We start from the raw sequence: 20,565 nt of genomic DNA on the forward strand, positions 1-20,565 counted from the left end.
CTGACACATGCACGTCAGGACGGAACGGCCCCAGCGCTCCCACACGGTGTTTGGTGCAGTGTGCTTTCCTGTCCTCCTCTCAGCCGCTGCCGGGCCATTCTGCTCTGCAAACCTGTGTTGCTTTCCCTTTTCCACAGATGCCCTATCAAGCCCTCTGACATATGCATTGGAGATTTATCCATGTTGCTGTGTAAATGAATAGTTGTTTCTTTTCTCGGAAGGCCCTTTTATCAGACGGCTCAGTTTTCAAGGTCACAGCTGCTAACAGAAAGGCGAGTGGTGTGAGTCCGCCAACCCCTCGCCTGGAGAAGCGTGTGTCAGCTTGCTTCTATAAAAATTCTCAGCCGGTGCTGTTCTATAGCAGCCCCTCGCATGACCCCACACCACCAGGGCTCCTTTACATTTTCTCTTGCTGAAGGAAAGTACTGTGCCCACACATGCTAACGTGTATGATTGATACCCACCATTGTACCTACCAAAGTCCAAACTGAACACCAGTCAGGTTTCCTGCCGTTGCCCTTACTGTGGGCCACAGTTGGGTTTGCGTCCATGTCATTTTTAAGTCGGTCTAATGAAATTAAGAGCTGTAGCTTCAACCCACTTTCTTAGGAAGCAAAATAGACTACCGCAAATGTATTGAAAAGTGTTAGCCAGAAAGCAGATTGACTTGAATTCTTTATTGTTCAGCCTCTACTAGTGGTGCATAATCTAAGGAGAAAGGCGTTTAGAGTCATAGTGGCGCAAATTTCAGTCCTGATTCCTCACATAATAGCTCATTGGTTTCGAAAGATATTTCATCTCTCAGTTTCAAATGGGCTATCATGAAAGCGAGAGCAATACTGGCTCTTGCTGTAACTGTTGAGGATTAAATGGGAGAGCACCTATGAGAAGTGCTGGGGCTGCAGTGCTGGTGCCAGGCTTGGAGAGGCTGGCTGTGGTTTCCACATCTTGGTGAATGTAAGTTCTCACCTTTATTCTTCTTAAAGTACTAGAAGGAAGCTTAAAATCTTAAGTGCTCCTTCAGGACATTCAGAGAGATAATGTCTACACCGCAGCAGTGAGCTGAGTGTTATTGAGTGACAGATCAGACAGGCAGTGCAATGGGGTCTGTCCTGGTGTGAGAGCAGACTGGAATCGTGGCAGTGCCTGCCCCAGGGCTGGTCATTTTGACCTGTGTGTTAGCCTGGCGTAGTTGGACCGTAGCTATCTGGAGTGTTTTTCAAGTCCCTTGCGGCCATTTGCTGAGAGCATCACAGAACAGATGCCCAGTGAGCTTGGTCTCAGAGCCATCCGCCCGGGTCTCTGAACTGAGCAGTGTCTCCCCTTCTTTAAAGAGGAACTTAGGCTGAACTGCAAGTCAGCACAGGCATTCTGAAGTTGGTGTATTTGCTTTGCCCGTGACATATGCTCTCTCCTCAGGTTATATGTAACAGAAGTCCTGAAGTGGAAGAGCTGAAGTTCATCGTTGAGACCCTGCAGGAGAACCAAGCTCGACTACAGAGGGAGAAAGCAGAGGAAATTGAGCAGCTCCACGAGGTCATTGAGAAATTGCAAAAGGAGCTCTCTCCTCGGGGACCTGTGGCTCTGGAAATCCGAGCTAGTGCAGCTGAAAGCCTTCAGACTGAGCTGGAGCAAGGGCTGCTTGGTGTCCATGAGGAGGTGGCTGAGGACCTGAAGGAGCCAGGGTCCCACGTGCAGGGGCTGCAGGCGGAGCTGGAGGCAGCGCTCATGGGCAAGGAGGCCCTGGGCCGGCTGCTGGAGGAGCAGGAGCGTGACCATCGCCAGGCCCTGGAGGCACTAGGGCAGAGCCTGCGGGCTGCTGAGGGTGCTGCTGCTCACCAACTGGCGGGGCTGAGGCACAGCGTGGCCCTTAAGGAGTCCTCCCTGGAGGCACTGGCCTCCCGCCTGGCAGAGTTCGAAGACACTTTGAGAGAAAAGGAAGCAGTGATTTCGAAGAAAGATCTAGAAATCAATGCATTGAGCAAGCAGAGGGCAGCCCGTCTCGCAGAGCTGGAGGCTGTGCTGGCTGCTGTGTCTGGGTTCCGACGTGCCCTGGAGCGGCAGTCCTGGACTGAGGCAACCGAGCCCCCGGAGCTGCAGGTGCTGCGGACGCAGTGCGCGCGTCTCGGCCGCCAGCTGCAGGCACTGAGCCAGCGGTTCTTGCGGTGCCAGCGGGAGCTGGGCCGGCACCAGATCCTTGGAGAGGGCAGCACTGGATGCAGGACCACCAGGGGTGTGGTGGCTGTAGAGACCGGGCGTGGTGAAGATTCAGACCAGGATGAGGGCAGCAGGCTGGCGCGTCTGGTGCCCCATGTTGGAGACCCTCAGGTAGGCTTCTCCTTCCTGGGATGTGGTGGAAGGCAGAGGACAGGGTTCGATGAGGGAGACTGGGTTTTTCCTTACTTTACTACTTTAACTTCATTTCTTTGTCAGTGGGTGTCTGTGAGTAGAGGCCCCCAGCCGGTGTCCATGGCTCTAGTCTTACTATGTGTCACTTCACTGCCACAGCTGTGCGTGGTGTCAGCTCCTGAGGACTGTCCTCTGGTCCATAGAAAGGGTCAGCGCTGCCAAGCCCACTGCCCAGGTTTCCCTGCCCCCCCCCTGACTCCGAGCCGGAGGCCTGCCTTTGTGCACCTCCCTGGATCAGATCTGTGAGTGTCCTTGTGCCACAGCAGCCTGTCCCGGCTTCTCGTTTTCGTCCCCCAGTTGGCCTTGGGCCATCCTAGTGCTAGCCTGCCTTCAAGGAGGTACCACAGGGCCTGGGTGCTACCAAAGGACATGGCTCCTGTTGTGCCACATGCTCAGAACTCTGTCCGCTTTGGAAAAGGGTGGCCTGATGCCCACCCTTTGACTTCTGGGTTTCTGTGGGTGTTGTGTTCTGGGGTAGCTCAGGTCATCCTGTCAGACCTCAAGAGTTCTGTGGCCAGTGTATTCTGGGATCTCATGGGGAGGGGTGTTCTCTAAGGAATCCATGGTCACCCCCTCTGACCTCTGGGTGCTGTGGTCAGTGCAGTCTGTCTAGGCAGTCCCCAAACTACCTTATTGCACACCAGCTACCAGGCAGGCTCACCTCTAATTCCAGTGTGTCTCACTTCTGCCCCTGCTCTCCCCAATAATACAGATTCCTGGGAAGGACCGTCGGCAGCCTGCCCCTGCCGGTGAGGCTCCAGGAGGTGCAGGTCAGCTGGGGCAGGAGAGCGTGATGTCCGTGCTGGCTGCCTGCCAGAAGCAGCTGGCATCTGAGCTCTTCCTGGTGAGGCCTGAGGTGCGCCTGAGCAGAGAGGATGGCTGCAGCCGGCTGGGACGGGACAAGGTACTTTGTGCGACACAGGAAGGGCTCACAGAGCTGGCTAACCCATCCTTCTGGTGGGAGCAGTGGGTGCATTTGGAGTTAGGTGCCCCCAGACTATCATGTGATGCTGTCGCATCATCTGGCCATATGTCATTTGAAACACACATGCATTATTTAAGAAGCTCTAGGAAGCACTTTTTTGCTGTGGTCAAATCACCTTTTAGCAAGTGAGTAGCCAATCACTTGTCCTTTATGAATAGGACTTAACGGCTCCAGGGCTCAGGACTGTAGGATCAGGCTGGGACCCCTCACCCATGGATACACCTCTTTGAGATTATCTCCCAGTTGGCACACATATCACTGGTTTACTTGTTTGCCCAAATTTGCTGCCAAATCACTTTTGGCTCTAAATTTCTCCCAATACAGTTTTTTTTCCCAGGCTAAGCAGCCTGCCTAGCCACAGAGAAGGCCACAGGATGCAATCTTACCCCGAGGCTACAGTCCACAAAGTCGACCACCCATGCAAATAATTTTCAGTCCTCAAGGTCTGACTCCCAAAGTCCACGTAGCAACTGGCCAGACTGGCAACTTTGAGAGGAGGTGCCGGTGCCACATGTTGATTCCATCCATCGCCTTGTGACATGTCAGAGCCCCTGGTGGCATGGTGGGCTCTGCGTTGAGCCTCTGTAGGAGCAAGATGAGGCTGTCTGCTCCTGTACAGATTCACAGCCTCAGAAGCCACCAGGGCAGCCCCACCGTGTCCTCTGGGTCTCTGAGCTGGAATAGACTTGATGGCAGTGCGTTTGGGGTTATTTTTGGTTGTGAGGAGCATTCCACACAGAAAAGTCATTTCAGAATTCTGTGCAGCGGAGTTGTCCTCTTCCTCTCCTCATGGGATCGATCACCTTTCCGTCTGAAGAGAAAGCCCAACCGTCACACCACTGTGAGCCATTACCAAAATTTTACAACATACGGAGAAGAAATTCCAAATTTGTAATATAAACCATAGTTTTGTGTCTTTCCAGTGCTGTAGTATAGACCGTTGAATTTATCTCTAACCAAAAAAGTATGTGTCCCTAGAAAATTAAGATGCAACTATGGCAATTACCTTTTAAGCATACAGCTTTCAGCTTGATTTGGGAATTTAATTTGTGGAATTAAATAATTTGAAATATTGAAGAGTTATTAGGATGTAACTGCTCATCGCAGACTCTTGCGGCTCTTTGTGAGGCCATCTTCGTGTTCAGGAGTCTGTGCGCTGTTTTATTCAGCTTGTGTGTGCTTTCTTTCTTACCTGCAGGGTCAGGAGAAACCACGAGCAGATCAGGGTCAGCCACGGAAAGTAGACCTGTTAACTCAGGTGAAACAACTTCAGAAGAGATTGGCTTCTCTGGTCCGTTCCATGACTGTTCAAGATACGGGTCCAGAAAGTTCCACATGTGTACAACCATCAGCACACTTGGCACCTGCTCTAGAAAGCAGCTCCAATGACGTTTCTCAAAGCGATGAGTCAAGTGACAGATCTCCTCCCGCTGACACATCTGATACCCACAGGCCCACGTGGGATCTAATGGAAGTTATTGAACATCCAGATCCTTCGACACAAACTGGAACTTCAGTTCTCATTCATGAAAAAATAGAAGCACAAAGCTCACCGTTCTCTTTAAAAGCTGGTTTGCACAACCGCTCCAAGGGTGTGGCACCCTTCAGGAGCCCGGTGCAAACAATGGACCTGTCTTCCTGGGGCTCACCTGAGATTGTCAGGAGGGACTCCAGCCTGGAGCCCCCACCTAGCCTTCTGACACCCTGCTCAGATGCCATGGGCCTGTGCAGCCTAGACTCCACAGTGCTCCAGGCAGATAGCTCTGGCCTCCTTTGTTACCCGGCACCCACAGCCAAGGGGAGTGCCTTGCCCTGGACAGGGTATCCCCATGCTTTGGACACATCTCTCCCCACAGCCCACCACCATGTAGAGAGGACGGCTGCGGTAAGGAACCCCTCTTCTTTGCCCTTCCTTGTGTCATCCCTCCTGTGGGTGGAGGTACAGGGTGTTCCTGGAAAACTGCCCCATGTCACAGTAGTGCATTGTTGGTTCGTCACTGGTGGAGTAGTGACATTTCCTCAGAACAGTCCAGGTCCTGTGGTCAGCACTATGTGTAGGAGTGTTAACTCTGCAAGTCTATGAAATCAGAACAGTGAGGTCATTTCACTGGTACTGGAATCGTGAGGTGGATGGGCCCTACTGGGTTCACCTCAGGCCTGCCTTCTGGGCCGACACTGACTTCACATCGTACTAACGACCACATTTCACTGCACCTGACAAAGGCTCTTTGTCTAGAATATGCTTTATGCTTAGTAGTAGCCATTTAGTAAACCACGTATTTTACGAGTTAATTTTTAAAACAACATCGTTGAGTTATAGCAAGCTTTTCTAACATAGCAGTCTTAAGATCTTAAGTATCTTGGATAAGATAAGGAGCCCTGGTGGTGTGGTGGGTTATAAATATTGCCTGCTAGCCACAAGGTGCAGTGTTCAAACCTACCAGCCACTCTGGTAGGAGGAAGAGGAGACTTTCTATTTCTATGAAGATTTATAGCCTCAGGAACCCAGTGGAGCCGAGCTGCTCTGCCCTATGGGGCCACTGTTCATTGGAATCAACTTGATGGAAGTGGGTTTGGTTTTGAGTAAGATGAAAAACAATTTAGGTTATTTGTAATGTTATTTTGGGTTTCCATAGATTGTCATTTTATGTAAATTATTAGTGCCTGAAAAGTTAGCTTGTGGATATTTTAAAATGTTTCAAGAGCTGTGCGTAAAACTCAGTAATTATATTATTAGAAACATATGACCTTAATGTGCTTGCAAGTCTGAATTCTTTCTTGCCGGTTCTGTGCTGGGAGATGGTAACTTCAGGACTTAAAACAGTGGCTCTCAACCTTCCTAATGTTGCGACACTTTAATACAGTTCCTCATGTTGTGGTGACCCCCAACCATAAAATTATTTTCGTTGCTACTTCATAACTGTAATTTTTGGTACTGTTATGAATCGGGTCATTTGACCCCCAAAGGGGTCGCAACCCACAGGTTGAGAACCACTGACTCAAAAGATTTCCATTTGCAACTTTAGCTCCGTGACAAGTTATTATTTTGTGACCACTTAACAGTCTGCCTCTTTGAACAGGAGAAAGATGTCGAAGATTTTATTGTAACGTCTTTTGGTTCTCAAGAAAACTTAAGATCATCTCCTCTTGAGTTAGAAGGAAAAAGTGGTGGAAGTGAAAAAAGTGAGTCATTATCTTTTTAGGATAAACTTTTACTTTGACAATTTGGGAGTATAGAATGCTACAAAGAATTGTTTTTAAAGACTTCTTTATAAATACATTTTATTGGGGGCTCTAACAGCTGTTATAAAAATCCATACATCATTTGTATCAAGCATATTTGTACATATTTTTTAAGTCATTTTATTGGGGGCTTGTACAACTCTTATCACAATCCATATATCAATTGAATCAGGCATGTTTGTACATATGTTGCCCTCATTCTTTTCTAGACATTTACTTTCTATTGAGACCTTGCTATCAGCTCCCTTTTTTCCCTCCCTCCCCGACCCTTCCACCCTTGTGAGGCATTGACAAATTATAAATTATTATTATTTTCATATCTTATACAGTTTGCTGTCTTTCTTCACCCACATTTCTGTTATCATTGTGATTGGTTCTCCCTTTCTCCCCCATCTCCCCCACCTTCCCTCTACCTCCCATTACTGTTCCTGAGGGGTTTGTCTGTCCTGGATTCCATGAGTTGAGAGCTCTTAACTGTATCAGCTCTTGTCTAGCTGGATTTGTAGGGTAAAACTGGGGACATGATAGCGGTGGGGTGGGGGAAGCATTAAAACTAGAGGAATGTTGTGTGTGTTTTTTCGGTGCTATTCTGCTGTACTCATTCCTTCCTTGCTACAAAGAATTCTTGTATCTCCTTTCCCTGGATTTCCCAAATGGTAACATTTTAACATAGTTTCTCACTTTCTCTGTGAACCATTTGAGTGTAAGCAAACGCAGAACATGTTTTTCCTGAAGCAGAGGTCACAGCACAGCGCTTAGGACAGGGGAGTTGGCACTGGTACAGAGCTAGTATCTATCTCATCTACTGACCTGACTCAGATTTTGCCAATTGTTCCAATGACGTTTTTATAGAAAGAACATCTCAGATGATGCGTTGTGTCCAGAGTTTGGACATGTTTCTGGCAGATAAGGGGAGCAGTTCCTGGGCCTAAGGCTGATAGTGAGGAGGGGCCTATTTTGGGGGCCAACAAGGGTGGAGCGGCTCCTATTCATGCCTGCCCCAGCGTGGTCCTACTGGTTCTACTAGCCTGCTCATCTATTGCCTCCAGACTGAAACAGCTGCTTGGTCTGTGGAGAGGGTCACTGTGCAGCACGGCCTTTCAGCTGCACCAGTCCACAAGTCCCTTTTTTGTAATACTTTTACTGGCATATACTTCACATATCATACAGTTTAATCGTCCAATCACATTAAGAAGATCTGTGCTATCATCACCACAATCAGTTTCAGAACATCATCTTCTCGTATTTGTTGTTAGTTCCTCATTCCCCCCATCCTTCCCTGCCACGCCTCCAGGAAGTTAACATTCCAGTTAGTTTCTGTAGATCTACCAATCCTGAATTTCATACACAGAAAATCAAACAAAACACAAACAGGAAGGAAACAACAATTGACTTCTTCTCATGTAAATGGGGCTCAGAAGACCCTGCCCTGGGCTGGGTTGCCAGCTCTGATCACCTGGCGGCTGCAGTGGGGTCTGCCAGGTTTTAATGATTTCTTATCTTTTTTTTCCTCCCCCCAACTCCCCCCTTTTTTTTCTCCCCCTAACCCCCAATTTCTTATCTCTTTTTTCAGTGGATAAGTACACTATGGGCAGGCCATTTGAGAGCTATAGTATTCTCTTAGTCTAATGTGTGCCTCTGTTTCAACATCTATTGGTAATCCAGCTGAGCCAGTTGTCCTACAGTGGTTGCCAAATGGTCATTCTCCATATCTTTTTTTCCTATAGTTACTTGTTTCTCTTTATAAGTTCATCACTTTCTGAATCATTTTGATTTTAAAGATCATGGTGAGTTCAGTCAGTGCTTTGGAAAACACAACACAGTGAAATCTATGTAGTTCATTGGGAATTTTATTGTGTTTGCCAAACAGAGCAAGCAGCATCTTCATTTTCATATATTTCAACTCATAACACCGTTTTCAAGTTGAATGATTATGCAAGGTTTTTGCAGCCTCAGTGGTCTTTGTTCATGCCCTGTTCTTGATGGCCATTCTCTGCAGAGAACCTGTTTCTAACTCTCAGAATCTGTTCTAGTGTTTATTTCATCTAAAATGTCCTTGTCCCATGAGGTTGTCTTTTTTTTTTTAAGTATATAGAGCAATGTGCAAGATATCATGCGTAAACTCATGTGGTTTATTGTCTGGTAATTATGGCACATCACACAGTTAAGACAAGATGTTCCATTAGGATCAGAAAGTGAGAACAATATAAGGTCATCCAATGGTTATATTTGGATAGGTTGTCCAAAAAGTTCGGTTATCCAAATCTTCAGTTTGGGCTTTTACCTCTAATGAGCGGTCTTGGAGGAAGGCTTGATGACCCTAGCTTGCTCTCCGCGGCGGAGGTCCCTGGAGCCGGGGGACAAGGGACAAGGTTGGTGGTCAAAGTCTCTCTGTTCTTCTATGGCATGGGGTGTTTTCAGAGCAAGTCAGTCTGGAGAGAGAGATTTTTTCTCTACCTCCTCCTGTTGAGTGAATAGACATTCAGTCTTTATACCTGACGGCTTCAAAATTTCTTACAAAAACTGGATTAAAAAATAACGGAAGCCCAATACTTATCTGCAGGGTCCCTACATGTATTTAACCTCCTGTGAATCCCCTCTGACTATAGTAGAGGGATGCGAGTAGCCTTGCTATTGGACATTGTAAATTTGATTTATGACAAATGTAGTTAGGCCAAAATGTTAATTTAATACCTTATCATTTGATCTCCTTTTTAACTCATTTAAAAAAATTTTTATTAGGGTCTCATACAACTCTTAGCACAATCCATACATACATCAATTGTGTAAAGCACATTTGTACATTTGTTGCCCTCATCATTCTCAAAATATTTGCTCTCCACTTAAGTCCCTGGCATCAGCTCCTCATTCCCCCCCTTCCTGCGCCCCCTCCCTCATGAATCCTTGATAATTTATAAATTATTATTTTGTCATAGCTTACACTGTCTGACGTCTTACTTCACCCACTTTTCTGTTGTCTGTCCCTCAGGGAGGAGGTTATATGTAGATCCCTGTAATTGGTTCCCCCCTTTCCACCCCACCCTCCCTCCACCCTCCCTGTATCACCACTCTCACCACTGGCCCTGAAGGGATCATCCATCCTGGATTCCCTGTGTTTCCAGTTCCTTTCTGTACCAATGTACATCCTCTGGTCTAGGTAAGGTAGAATTGGGATCATGATAATGGGGGAAAAGGGGGCAGGCATTTAGGAACTAGAGGAAAGTTGCATGTTTCATCTTTGCTACACTGCACCCTGACTGGCTCTTCTCCTTCCTGAGACCCTTCTGTAAGGGATGACCAGTTGCCTACAGATGGGCTTTGGGTCCCTACTCCGCACTCCCCCTCGTTTACATGATATGATGTTTTGTTCTTTGATGTCTGATCCTGATCCCTTCGACACCTTGCAATCATACAGGCTGGTGTGCTTCTTCCATGTGGGCTTTGTTGCTTCTGAGCTAGATGGCCGCTTGTTTACCTTCAAGCCTTTAAGACACCAGATGCTCTATCTTTTGATCGCCGGGCACCATCAGCTTTCTTCACCACATATGCTTATGCACACATTTGTCTTCAGAGATCATATCTGGGAAGTGAGCACACATTGATGTGAATTTTTGTTCTTTGATGCCTGATAACTGATCCCTTCTGCACCTCGTGATCACACAGGCTGGTGTGCTTCTTCCATGTGGGCTTTGTTGCTTCTGAGCTAGATGGCCGTTTGTTCGCCTTTTTTGACTGATTTTAAAGTTGTTTCATATTAAGAAAAAATGGAGGGGAAATATACATGGAGGAAGCCCCTGGTGAATCCCCTCAGACCACAGCCCAGGGATGTGAGTAGCCTTGCTGTCATGCAGAGTGCACTGGAAAATGGATTGCTGCAGAGCCAGTTAGGTTAAAATCTAACACCTTATCATTTGAGCTTCCTTTTGACCCATTTAAAATTTGTTCTTAGTTTTTAATATTTCCTGCCTTGTTTTCCATTGAGGTTTTCCTCTGGTTTGTTTTGCTATTATTGGTGTGTGTGTGTGTGTGTGTGTGTGTGTGTGTGCGCGCGCTGTTTTTTGTTTTATGCTTTCCGTTATATGAAATTCAGGATAGGCAAATATATAGAGACAGTAACTAATTGGATTAAGACTTATTAGGCACATGAAAGAAGAAGTTGGATGGAAATGGGCAGCTAATAACAATGAGTTCAAGAAGGAAGAAAATGTTCTAGAACTGATGATTGTACAACTCTTTAATATAACTGAACTATTGAAGTATATGATAGGTAGTTTTTTTGGGGGGGTGGAGAGGGTGTGCTGTAGGCAGTCCGTGGTACTTTTGATATATTTTATCAGCATAGTAATTCAAGTGCATTGACTTTTCCTCAGCGTTCCTTATTCAGTACCCAACTTTCACATGCGTGTGAGGTGATTCAACATTCCCTGGCTTGAGTCAGTTACACCTGAGTCCTCAAACTGACATCTGTGCTTGTCAATGCTCTTTATCTATCTATCTATCTATCTATCTATCTATCTATCTATCTATCTATCTATCTATCTATCTGTCTATCCATCCATTTGTTTATTTCCCAGTAGTTTGATTGGCACATAATCACATTAAGGGTAGTTGTACAATCACCACCACATCTATCTTAGAGCCTTCCTGATATGTTATTTCTATGTCCATAAAACTTTTTTTTTTAAGTTAACAGATTTTTTTCATGAACTCTTTGAACCACCCATGTATGTGATCTTGTCTGGCTAAGGACCAGCTGGTGTTATATCTAACAAAAATTAGCATGCTGCATCTTTTCTTAAAGGTCAGAAATTGGACAATTTATGTCTTGAGGCCAGCTTAGAGAAATTTACCCTCTTTTTTTTTTTAATCACAGCATGCAGGTACAAGTCCACTTTAAAAGAGGCTGTTTTCAACCAACTTCTATTTGTTATGTTATCTAAATTCTCGCTCCAGGTGACTTACACCTAGATGCTCTGAGAGCCCTTCAGAATCACTCAACACACACCTGCTACTGAAATAGCATGTTTGAACTGAGCTGTTAAATCCATATACATTTATTCTTATCTCCTAAGAGAGGCCTGTCTCCTGTCAAATCTGTGAAGCATTGATATTCCAACAAAGCATGTGCTTTGTAGTTATAGCAGGCTTGTGTCATGCATAGGTTACATTTTCATTCTTGTCCAACCATTTTATCGATCTCAAGTTGGATGTTCACTGGCTGCTCAGAACCCTCTGGAAAGCCCCTCCCACACGCGGCCTTCACTTCCGAATGACAAGCTGTGTCCTCTTGACTGAGACTCTTTTCGCTACAAGCTTGTTTTCTGGGCTCTTGGAGGACAGGTGCACAGCAGTGCTTATTTTAGGGAGAACTTTCATATTTCAACTTCTCCTTGGTTTCCTCATATATATACTGCGAGTTTTGGCCTGATCCTGGTGCTGGGGCCAGAAACTAGCTCTGTGCAGTGTGGGAGGCCTGACCTATGTCCCGGCCATGTCCTGTTCACATCCGTCCTCCCTCTCACCTGCCCCCCACCTGCCCATTGTCTTCACTGAGCAACTGCAGCTCTACGAGTCCATAGCTCCAAGAATCATCTTGTACTTTACTGTGACAAGTTCTCCTATAGTTTTCTCTCTCTCTCGTGAGAAAATCCTCACTAATCATATATTAAACTCCGGAACTGAGTATTTTTCTGCTTTCTTCTATATTCTCATTTCTAAGAGACTTTTAGAACTTCCTGACCTTTGGACTGATTGTTTTTTTATTTCTGCTCTCATTTTTAAATTCTAAGCATTCCTTCTTCTCTGACCATTCCTTTTGTAGCTCCCGGTTCTTTCATGGAAAATATGCCCATTCTTCCTTTGAGTTTGGTCCTTCTCTGAAGATAGCATAGTGTTTTTTCTCCCTCTGTTTGTCCCATGAACCCAATTTCTTTCCCATGTTCCCTTGTTTTGCTCTTGTCTCTGGTGTCAGGGCATTTTCTTCACATGCCTGAGGGCTTGGCTGCAGATGGTGCTCCGGACTCTGAGCGCACAGTATGGAGGGCCACTGGTAGCACCGTGAACCCCACCATCAGTACGCTGGGCTTTCTGAGGTTCCTTTTCTGCCAGGATGTAAACCTGCCAACCTGCCAGAATGTGGATTGTTAATCAAGAGGAGAAACTAGAAGGTCTTGTCCTGTTTCTCACTAATGCTGCTCCCTCCTTTGCTAAGCTGCATGCTCCAGGCCAATCTTTCTAGCTCTCCTTGCCCAAAAAGGAAACTCTGAGTGTTTATAGGAAGTCAGTGGATGGGAAGGCTTAGAGAAATGTGCCAATGACCTACACACTTCCCATAGACTTTGAATTCTCTGTTTTCAAACATTCCTCAAGAGGTATCTGACACTTTCTAATTTCAGGCTCTTCCAGGGTCGTGTCCACTCCCACCCCCACCCCAACACACACACACACACACACACACTTTAGATCAGGCAACCTCACCTTCTAGTCAAACCTGCTCACCTACTTGCCCTCCCACCTCTTGTTGGTGGGAAGTCCTGACGGCTGCGAGCCTGGTGTTTCTCCTCTTCTGCAGTGCTGGCATATTGGACCTGTGCTGGAGGGGAAGAGTTGCACCTCCATGTCTGTGTAATTTTCCTTAGGAAAATTCTTTCTGCAGCACCACAGCCCCAGAACTCAGAGAGTGTGTATTTCTGAACCCCAACCCCAGGTATCTTCGCCTTTGCCTGGGGGGGGGTGTCCTTGTAAAGACTTTAGACCCTAATTTTGTGGCATTTGTTTTTAGGTGACGGCTCAGGTTTGGGAGAGAGACTAAACGAAGATTCAGAACGAACTGAAGCTCCCCTTGATAGTCTCGCAGCTTCTTCTCAGAAGTCTGGAAGGCATCAACTGTTACCGGTAGCAATGAAGGAGAGGGAGGTTCATGCGAAGCAAGTGCAGGTAATGGATGATAAAAAGCAGTGTGAGTCTTTGGGTGCATCTTTGAGATCCAGAAAACCCTCGAACCCAACATTGTGTCACATAGGTGCCCCTGTCTGAATGCCCTGCAGCTGCTGTAGGGAGAGATCGCCAGTGAGCGGCTCGAAGGAGCAGAGATTTATTGTCTCAGAATTCAGGCTCATGCACTTGTGAGGCTTTACAGCAGCGGCTCTCAACCTGTGGGTCGCGACCCTTTTGGGCAGTGTCACACGACCCTTTCACAGGGGTCACTCGATTCCTAACAGTAGCAAAATTACACTTATGAAGTAGCAACGAAAATAATTTTATGGTTGGGGGTCACCACAGCATGAGGAACTGTATTAAGGGTCGTGGCATTAGGAAGGTTGAGAACCACTGCCCTAGAGGAAGATCCTTCCTCCTCTCTTCTAGCATCTGGTAGCCATTTCTTGGCTTATAGGTGTATCTTCGCAAACCTGTGATTTGTTTAATAATGAATGTGCTTTTTCAATAAGTATATCTCATGTAGGATTAGAACCTACACTCTACCAGTATGAACTTTATGTCAGCTAATGACATCTACAAAGAAGGGCACTATTTTCCGTAGAAAGCCTGTTCACCAGTACAGTGATGGAAGCATTTGTCTTTTGGGGGAACCCAAGTCAATATGTAACTGTTACACTCTTGATTCAGAGGTTCCACTAGCCAGCACTGTTTTTTGTCTTGCTTTGTTTTAACTTTCAGCAGTTGTTTGTTTTTTTTTGCATACATATATATTCACATATCATATAATTCAGTAGTTCAGTCGTATTAAGAAGAGTTGTATAATCATCATAATCAATTTTGAAATATTTCTTCTTTTTCATAGTTATTGGTGTTAGCTCCCCATTTCCCCCCAAACTCCCTTGCCATGTCTCTAGGTAATGATTAATCCAGTTGCTGTCTTTATAGATTTACCTATTCTGGGTTCATATAAAGAAAACATACAAAACAAATTCAAGAAACAGACCTTAACAACAATGTTAAAATAAAACAGAGAACATCCTTAGTTAAAAGAAAACAGAAAATATTACAAACTGGAACAAATTTAAACTGAGTCAAAAGGAAGATGAGATGATAAGATGTTACATTTTACCTTAACTGCATCTGCCATTTTCGACTTTACTGTTTTCCGTCTGATAGAACGGGTATCCACATCCCTGAACATAGGGGATTCACCAGAGACGTTATCCATTGGGGGTGTGTGGGGGATCCTGCACATGGACTTTGGACTTCCACTGTCAGCTATAGTCCACTGCAAACTGATTGTAGAGAATACAAGCTCTGATACACTTTTCTCCTCCGGATTTGGATTTTATTATTTATAATCCTTGGATCCCACAGGTTGCTGTGCTTTCTCCTTGTGGACTGAGTTGCTGTCTCACTTAGATGGCTATATGCCTTTAAAGACCTCAGGTGCTTTTCTTTCTAATAGTTGGGCACCATCTCATTTCTTCAGCACACTTTGCTATGGCACCCTATATTACCAGTGATCTCTCCATATTGAGTAGGGCCATGTCATAAGAACTAACTGTTCTCAGATTAGGGCTCAGATTAAATGTAAGTCATCAATGTGTTCATGTATCTATCATTTATATATTTTTTATATAATATATTTTAGAGACAGCATTACCATTTTATTGGACATTATACATCATCTCCATGGGGCATAAGGTAATTCTGTTGATAGTATCGGTCATTTAGCCAGTGACCTAGTATTGGTTTTCATTTCCTGCCTCAGAAGTCTTTAAGAGGGAAAGTAACTGTCATGAAGAGCTCCAGGCTGACTTAGGAGCAAGGACCCTGACGGGGCACCACAGTCCTGGAGCCAGGGCCTGCTCCACCTTGTGGAGTCTGTCATACAGCAGGATGCACAGTTGTCCCATGCATACACATTTTTTAATGAATTATAAGGGAGGCAAACTAGCATTATTTCCGAATTTAATTCAGGGAGTAAAACATTTTGGGAAGTGATTGTATTTTTTTGTTTCATCCTTTAGGCTCTTAAGAGATGACAGTGAGGCGTGTATTGATGTGGGTTTGAGGTGTGGACCTGTCCTCTGTCAGCACCACTCTGCAGGTGGTCATGGTCTCCCCTTTGAGGCAGAAGGTGGCAAACACTGGGTAGTGTGTGGAGAAACCCAGCCCAGAAGCACAAATGCATGTTTTAGAAAAGAACCGACATTTAATAAATTTCTTCCCTCCCCCCACCCCTTCCCCAAAGTGAAATTTGCCCATTTAGTGATTAGAGTACCAACTACTCTTTAGCCCTGGCTTGGTGGACACATGCTCGAGAGGCTCTTGTTTGGCGCCCCAGATAGTCCCAGCATGACTTGGGTGTGCTCCTGGGCTGGCGACCATCAGTGTGTCCCTGCCACTGTTCCTTGTGGTTGCAGCACCTCCAAAAGCCTGACAGAGAGTACAGCCTGGTACACAATGATGCCTGCTCACCAGAGGGCCCCCTCTCTCACTGGTTGGACCTGGGTCACTTGCCTGCCCAGACCCCTCACTTGGATACAAGTCTTCATTGCTTATTATTCCATGTTCCTGGCCCTATCAGTTCTGATGGGTACAATAATGACAATCATTTGTGAGTAGTTTCAGCGCTGGCATGACCCTGGGGGGCTCTCCTGTCCTCTCTGCTCCTAGATGGAGGATGAGAGAGGAGTGTGTCGGCCCGCTTTCTGTTGCTGTGAGACGGCACCTAACAGCAGCAACAGGGTGGTCAAGATGAGAAAAAAGGGGACAAAACCACAAAATAACAGAGGGGATGTGTCCTCATCCACTGCTGGTGAGAATACAAAATAAGACAACTGTTTTGGAAAATACTTGGCAATTCCTAAAAAAAAAACAACTAAAGGTAGAGTTGCCACAATCCACCACCAGGTATATACCCAAGGGAATTCATAAAAATGGCACCAGCTGACCTATGCAAACCTAAGCTCATCACAGTACTACTCAGTAGCACAAAGGCCGAAACAAACTCAGTGCCTGCCAGGGGTGACGACTGGACAAGTGAATGCTGTGCCCACTGGCTATTAGAAAAGTATGGGGAAGGCTGCATTGCCCCCAGTGGGCAAGGGTCCTGCTCTTCACTGCTGGGTAGGTGGTTGGAGGGTCTCTACACCCCCAGGGCTGAGGCCAACTATCCTCTTTGACCTGACACTTTATTGCAGGCGATGCTGAAAATGGTGTCTGATGAAAGCCATCACATTCTGGCCCTTTCTGAGCACCGGGGCCCTCCCAGCACGATGGGCAGGGGAGAGCCATGCACCATGCGGGAGCATGTTCCGGGGGAGGGGCCGGGCCTGATGGAGGCACTGCCGGCCCTCGGAGCACCCCAGAAAGGAGAGAAGGTAGGGCAGAGCAGTGGCAGCGGACTCCCTTAGGTGCTGAGCAGTGCTGCTGGTGCCAGGCCACGTTATGGGGAAAAGTGATTCTGCTGTAGCACATGCTCCCTCCTCTTTCCAGGAGCGTACTGAGTATAGCTGGTGGTCTTGGTCAAATAGTGGGGCCCTGGGATGGGCAATGGTCCTGGGAATGGGCTCTCGGGTGGGTGACATGAGAGAAGGGTAAGTAGGCACCAAGAGGAACTCATTGCTGGGCATTGGCCCTATTGCAGATGAAGCCTGGCTCCTGTCCCTGCCTCAGAAGATATAACATGCAATGGGTATGACTAACTGTGACCCTCCAGTCAGGGCTCTCTAAGTCCAGGCATTCCCTAAACTCCTTGTTGGGCCTTGTGTGCTGCCACTTGCCCCTTGCTGGTGGTTCTGTGCGGAGGGCTGCAGCCCACTCACCTATACCTGCTGCCCTCAAGCACTGCTTCACATTGGCATCCTGAGGGCACTTTGAGGGCCCATAGTGCCCCCTCATTATGATCAGTTGGCAGTTGGGCCCTTCCTTAGGACTTTGAGGGTGCAGTGTGGGCTCCCTGGAAGAGTGGGTCTCCTCTCTCTCAGTGGCTCTGCCCATAGGCCACAGTGTGAGAGAAGGACGATGCCTCCGTTTCAGAAACCGGACGTGTGTGTGGACTGGAGAGGAGTGTTACTGCGAGCCTTGCAGGAGGCGTTCGAGAAGGAGCGGCATGCTCTAGGCATCGAGCTGCAGTCCCGACTCGGCAACTATGAGCCAGGGGACAGCAGCTCCCTGCTTGAGAAGCTGGAAAAGGTTGTCTGGGAGCAGGTATGGGGATCTTGGGGAGTGGGGGAGGGTACACCTCTTAGGTGCATGTTTGCCTTCGCATTATGACTCAACTTTGCTTGTGGCAATGTCCGCTGTGCACTCACTGCTTGGGGTGACTGGGTGCACACATGGGAAGCAGTGCATGCCTCATCCCCACCTCCCTCCACGAGGACCACTGAGCCTTCCCCAGAGCTCAGGGAATAGACCCACAGTGTGTCAGAACCGACTGTCCATGTGAGATCCCTCTTCCTACCAGTCCACCCAGGCATGGGAGGTGGTCTCCTTGTATCCATGACTTGGGCAGCATTGTGGCTGGTATAAGTGGCTTGGCTGGCAAGCTGGCGGGTCCAGGGATGTAGGTGACTGCTGCATGTGGGGCTTTGTTGCTCATCCTGCCCCTGGTCCTCAGTGCTCAGCAAGGTGTGGTCCTTGTTCCATGAAGAACTTGGGTTTGGGACAGGTGGGCTCCTGCTCAGCCTCCTTTCTCCCGAGTCACCCCCCTTCTTACCCATGGTACCTGTCTCTTTACCTCCTTGTCCTCTGTCAGCAGGGTGCCCTGCAGGACATGTCTGCAGAATCACTCTGCCTGTCTGACCGGAGGAGCCTGCTGTCTGAGATTCAGGCCCTGCGTGCCCAGCTGCGCATGACACACCTGCAGAACCAGGAAAAGCTGCAGCAGCTCTGCGCAGCACTCACCAGTGCAGAGGCCCGAGGGAGCCGCCAAGAACACCAGCTGCGCAGACAAGGTAGGTAGGCACCTTCCCCATGGTGTTTGTGTATCCAGGCACCATGCACTTGGCCGCTAGCATGGACCTAGTCAGTGGGGGACACCAGTGGGGGGCACGGCTACCAGAGGCTCCTGGGTGCGCCCACGTCAGCTATGAGAGCCAGTACATGAAAGCTGCCTGTCCGCAGTACTTGCATCACACTGTTCTGAAGGCAACAGTAGAACCTCTCTGGTGAGGTGGTTACACAGGCTGCTAATTGCAAAGTTAGCAGTTCTAAACCACCGGCCACTCTCGGAGAAAGATGAAGCTTTCCAGCCCCATAAAGAGTTAGTCTCCTCTGGTTCTGCTCTGTCCTGTAGGATTGCTGTGGGACGGACTCGGTTCAGTGGCTTAGAGTTTGGTTGGGGTTTTGGAAAGAGCAGGTGTGTCATTGTGAGACCTGACTGATAGCACTGCTGTCTTCCTTGGGTGCTGGGGCTCAGAGGGAGGTAGCCAGGACCACAATGCAGGACCAGGTTTCTTTCTAGAAGATTTCTGGGGCCTGTACCAGGTCAGCAGCATTGTGTGGGGTCATTGCATTTGAAGGCGGCCACCTTTTCTGAGCACAGATGGTACCTTGGCTTTCTGTCCCTTGGCTTCTACCTTGTACTTTGTTGCACTGCCTCAGGCTCTGAGTGTGGTGTACTCAGACCCCCGAGAGTGACATCCTTGCCTGATTCTCGCGCGTGTCTGCGGTAAACAGCACGAAAGTGAAGATGTCTGACCTCTGGCTTCCTGATCGCCGTGAGGCAGTAGTCAGACAAAGCTCCACAGTCCAGCTGCCTTTACCTGTTCTGACGTTGTCCCTTCCTTCCATGCCACTCTGCATCTCTGCTGGGTTCGGGAATTCATGGCACTAGCCACACAGAACTTAGCAACGATGCTCACCATTAGGAGGTTTATTAGGGAGGTCAATAGGTTACCACCAGGCAGGATCAGCACACTGGAAGGATATAGTCATTGGTCTCCTCAGTCAAATGCCAGGTCTCTCGCCTGTCCTCAGTCTCTCGTCCACGTGGTCCCAAGGGCTGCACCTCTCTTGCCTGTCCCACGCTTCCGCGTTCTGGGGCCAAATGCAGAGAAGGCACCCACAGCCCGAGCTGCTTCTCTGAGTCTCCATGTCACAGTCTCTGACACGTCTGCGCTCAGTGGCTCTGCCACTTCAGACAGATCCTGAATGTGTTCGTCCAGGCTCCTTGAGTTCCTCTCTGCGGCTTCGAAGATGGTTCACCCTTACAGTCAAGGGAGTGGTAATGAAAATCGGCCAATCCCTTCTCTCAATGTTGTACACGCCTGTTTGCTTAGTCCTGCCCAGTCATTTGGTGAGAGTTACAGAGCCTTGGTTAGAAAAGGCATATTAAGAAATTTCACCATACAACTTTCCTCTAGTTCTTTAATGCTTCATCCCTTCCCACTGTCATGACCCTAGTTCTACCTTACAAATCAGGCTAGATCAGAGCATGTATACTGGTACAGACAAGAGCTTGAAACACAGTGACTCCAGGACAGATAAATCCCTCAGAACCAATGTATTAGTCTGGGTAGACTAGAGAAACAAATCCATATAGATTCAAATGTGTATAAGAGAGAGGTTTATTTAAAGGGTAATTGTACATTAAGAAAGCATCCCAATTAAGAAACCATCCCAATTGTACATTAAGAAAGCTTCCCAACCCAGTCCACGCCCATAAGTCCAATATTAGCCTATATATGTCCAATACCAATCTATAAAGTCCTCTTCAGACTCACGAAGCACATGCAGTGATGCCGAATGCAGGACGATCACAGGCCAGTGGGTAGACAGTCTTTGGATCCAGTGGCGTTGTAAGCATCTCAGTGCTGGCAGGGGTCTCTACGTGGCTTCTCCAGCTTCCAAGGTCTGGTTGCATCAGGGTAGGTCTATGTGGCTTCTCTCGCTCAGGGCTCTAGCGTAGTTCCATATGTCTTGTCAGCTTCAGTGTCTTCCAGGGAGTGAGCAGAGAGAGGGGTCTCCCGCCTCCTAGG

At 47.5% G+C, this 20,565-nt stretch overlaps 1 protein-coding gene across 1 annotated transcript in view; it reads left to right on the forward strand.

The window, feature by feature from the left end:
- Window positions 1–20,565, forward strand: part of PCNT (pericentrin) — a 127,985-nt gene that overhangs the window by 86,127 nt on the left and 21,293 nt on the right. Inside the window, exons 30-37 of the mRNA XM_045284550.1 lie at window positions 1,420–2,328; window positions 3,122–3,313; window positions 4,593–5,279; window positions 6,475–6,577; window positions 13,419–13,573; window positions 16,786–16,965; window positions 17,624–17,794; window positions 18,342–18,540. Of these exons, the coding sequence (XP_045140485.1) occupies window positions 1,420–2,328; window positions 3,122–3,313; window positions 4,593–5,279; window positions 6,475–6,577; window positions 13,419–13,573; window positions 16,786–16,965; window positions 17,624–17,794; window positions 18,342–18,540 (2,596 nt within the window). The remainder of the gene's footprint in view (window positions 1–1,419; window positions 2,329–3,121; window positions 3,314–4,592; window positions 5,280–6,474; window positions 6,578–13,418; window positions 13,574–16,785; window positions 16,966–17,623; window positions 17,795–18,341; window positions 18,541–20,565) is intronic.

The sequence above is a fragment of the Echinops telfairi genome, unplaced genomic scaffold, assembly GCF_000313985.2.
Source record: "Echinops telfairi isolate 266 unplaced genomic scaffold, ASM31398v2 ScPeMD7_7469;HRSCAF=8507_0, whole genome shotgun sequence".
NCBI lineage: Eukaryota > Metazoa > Chordata > Mammalia > Afrosoricida > Tenrecidae > Echinops > Echinops telfairi.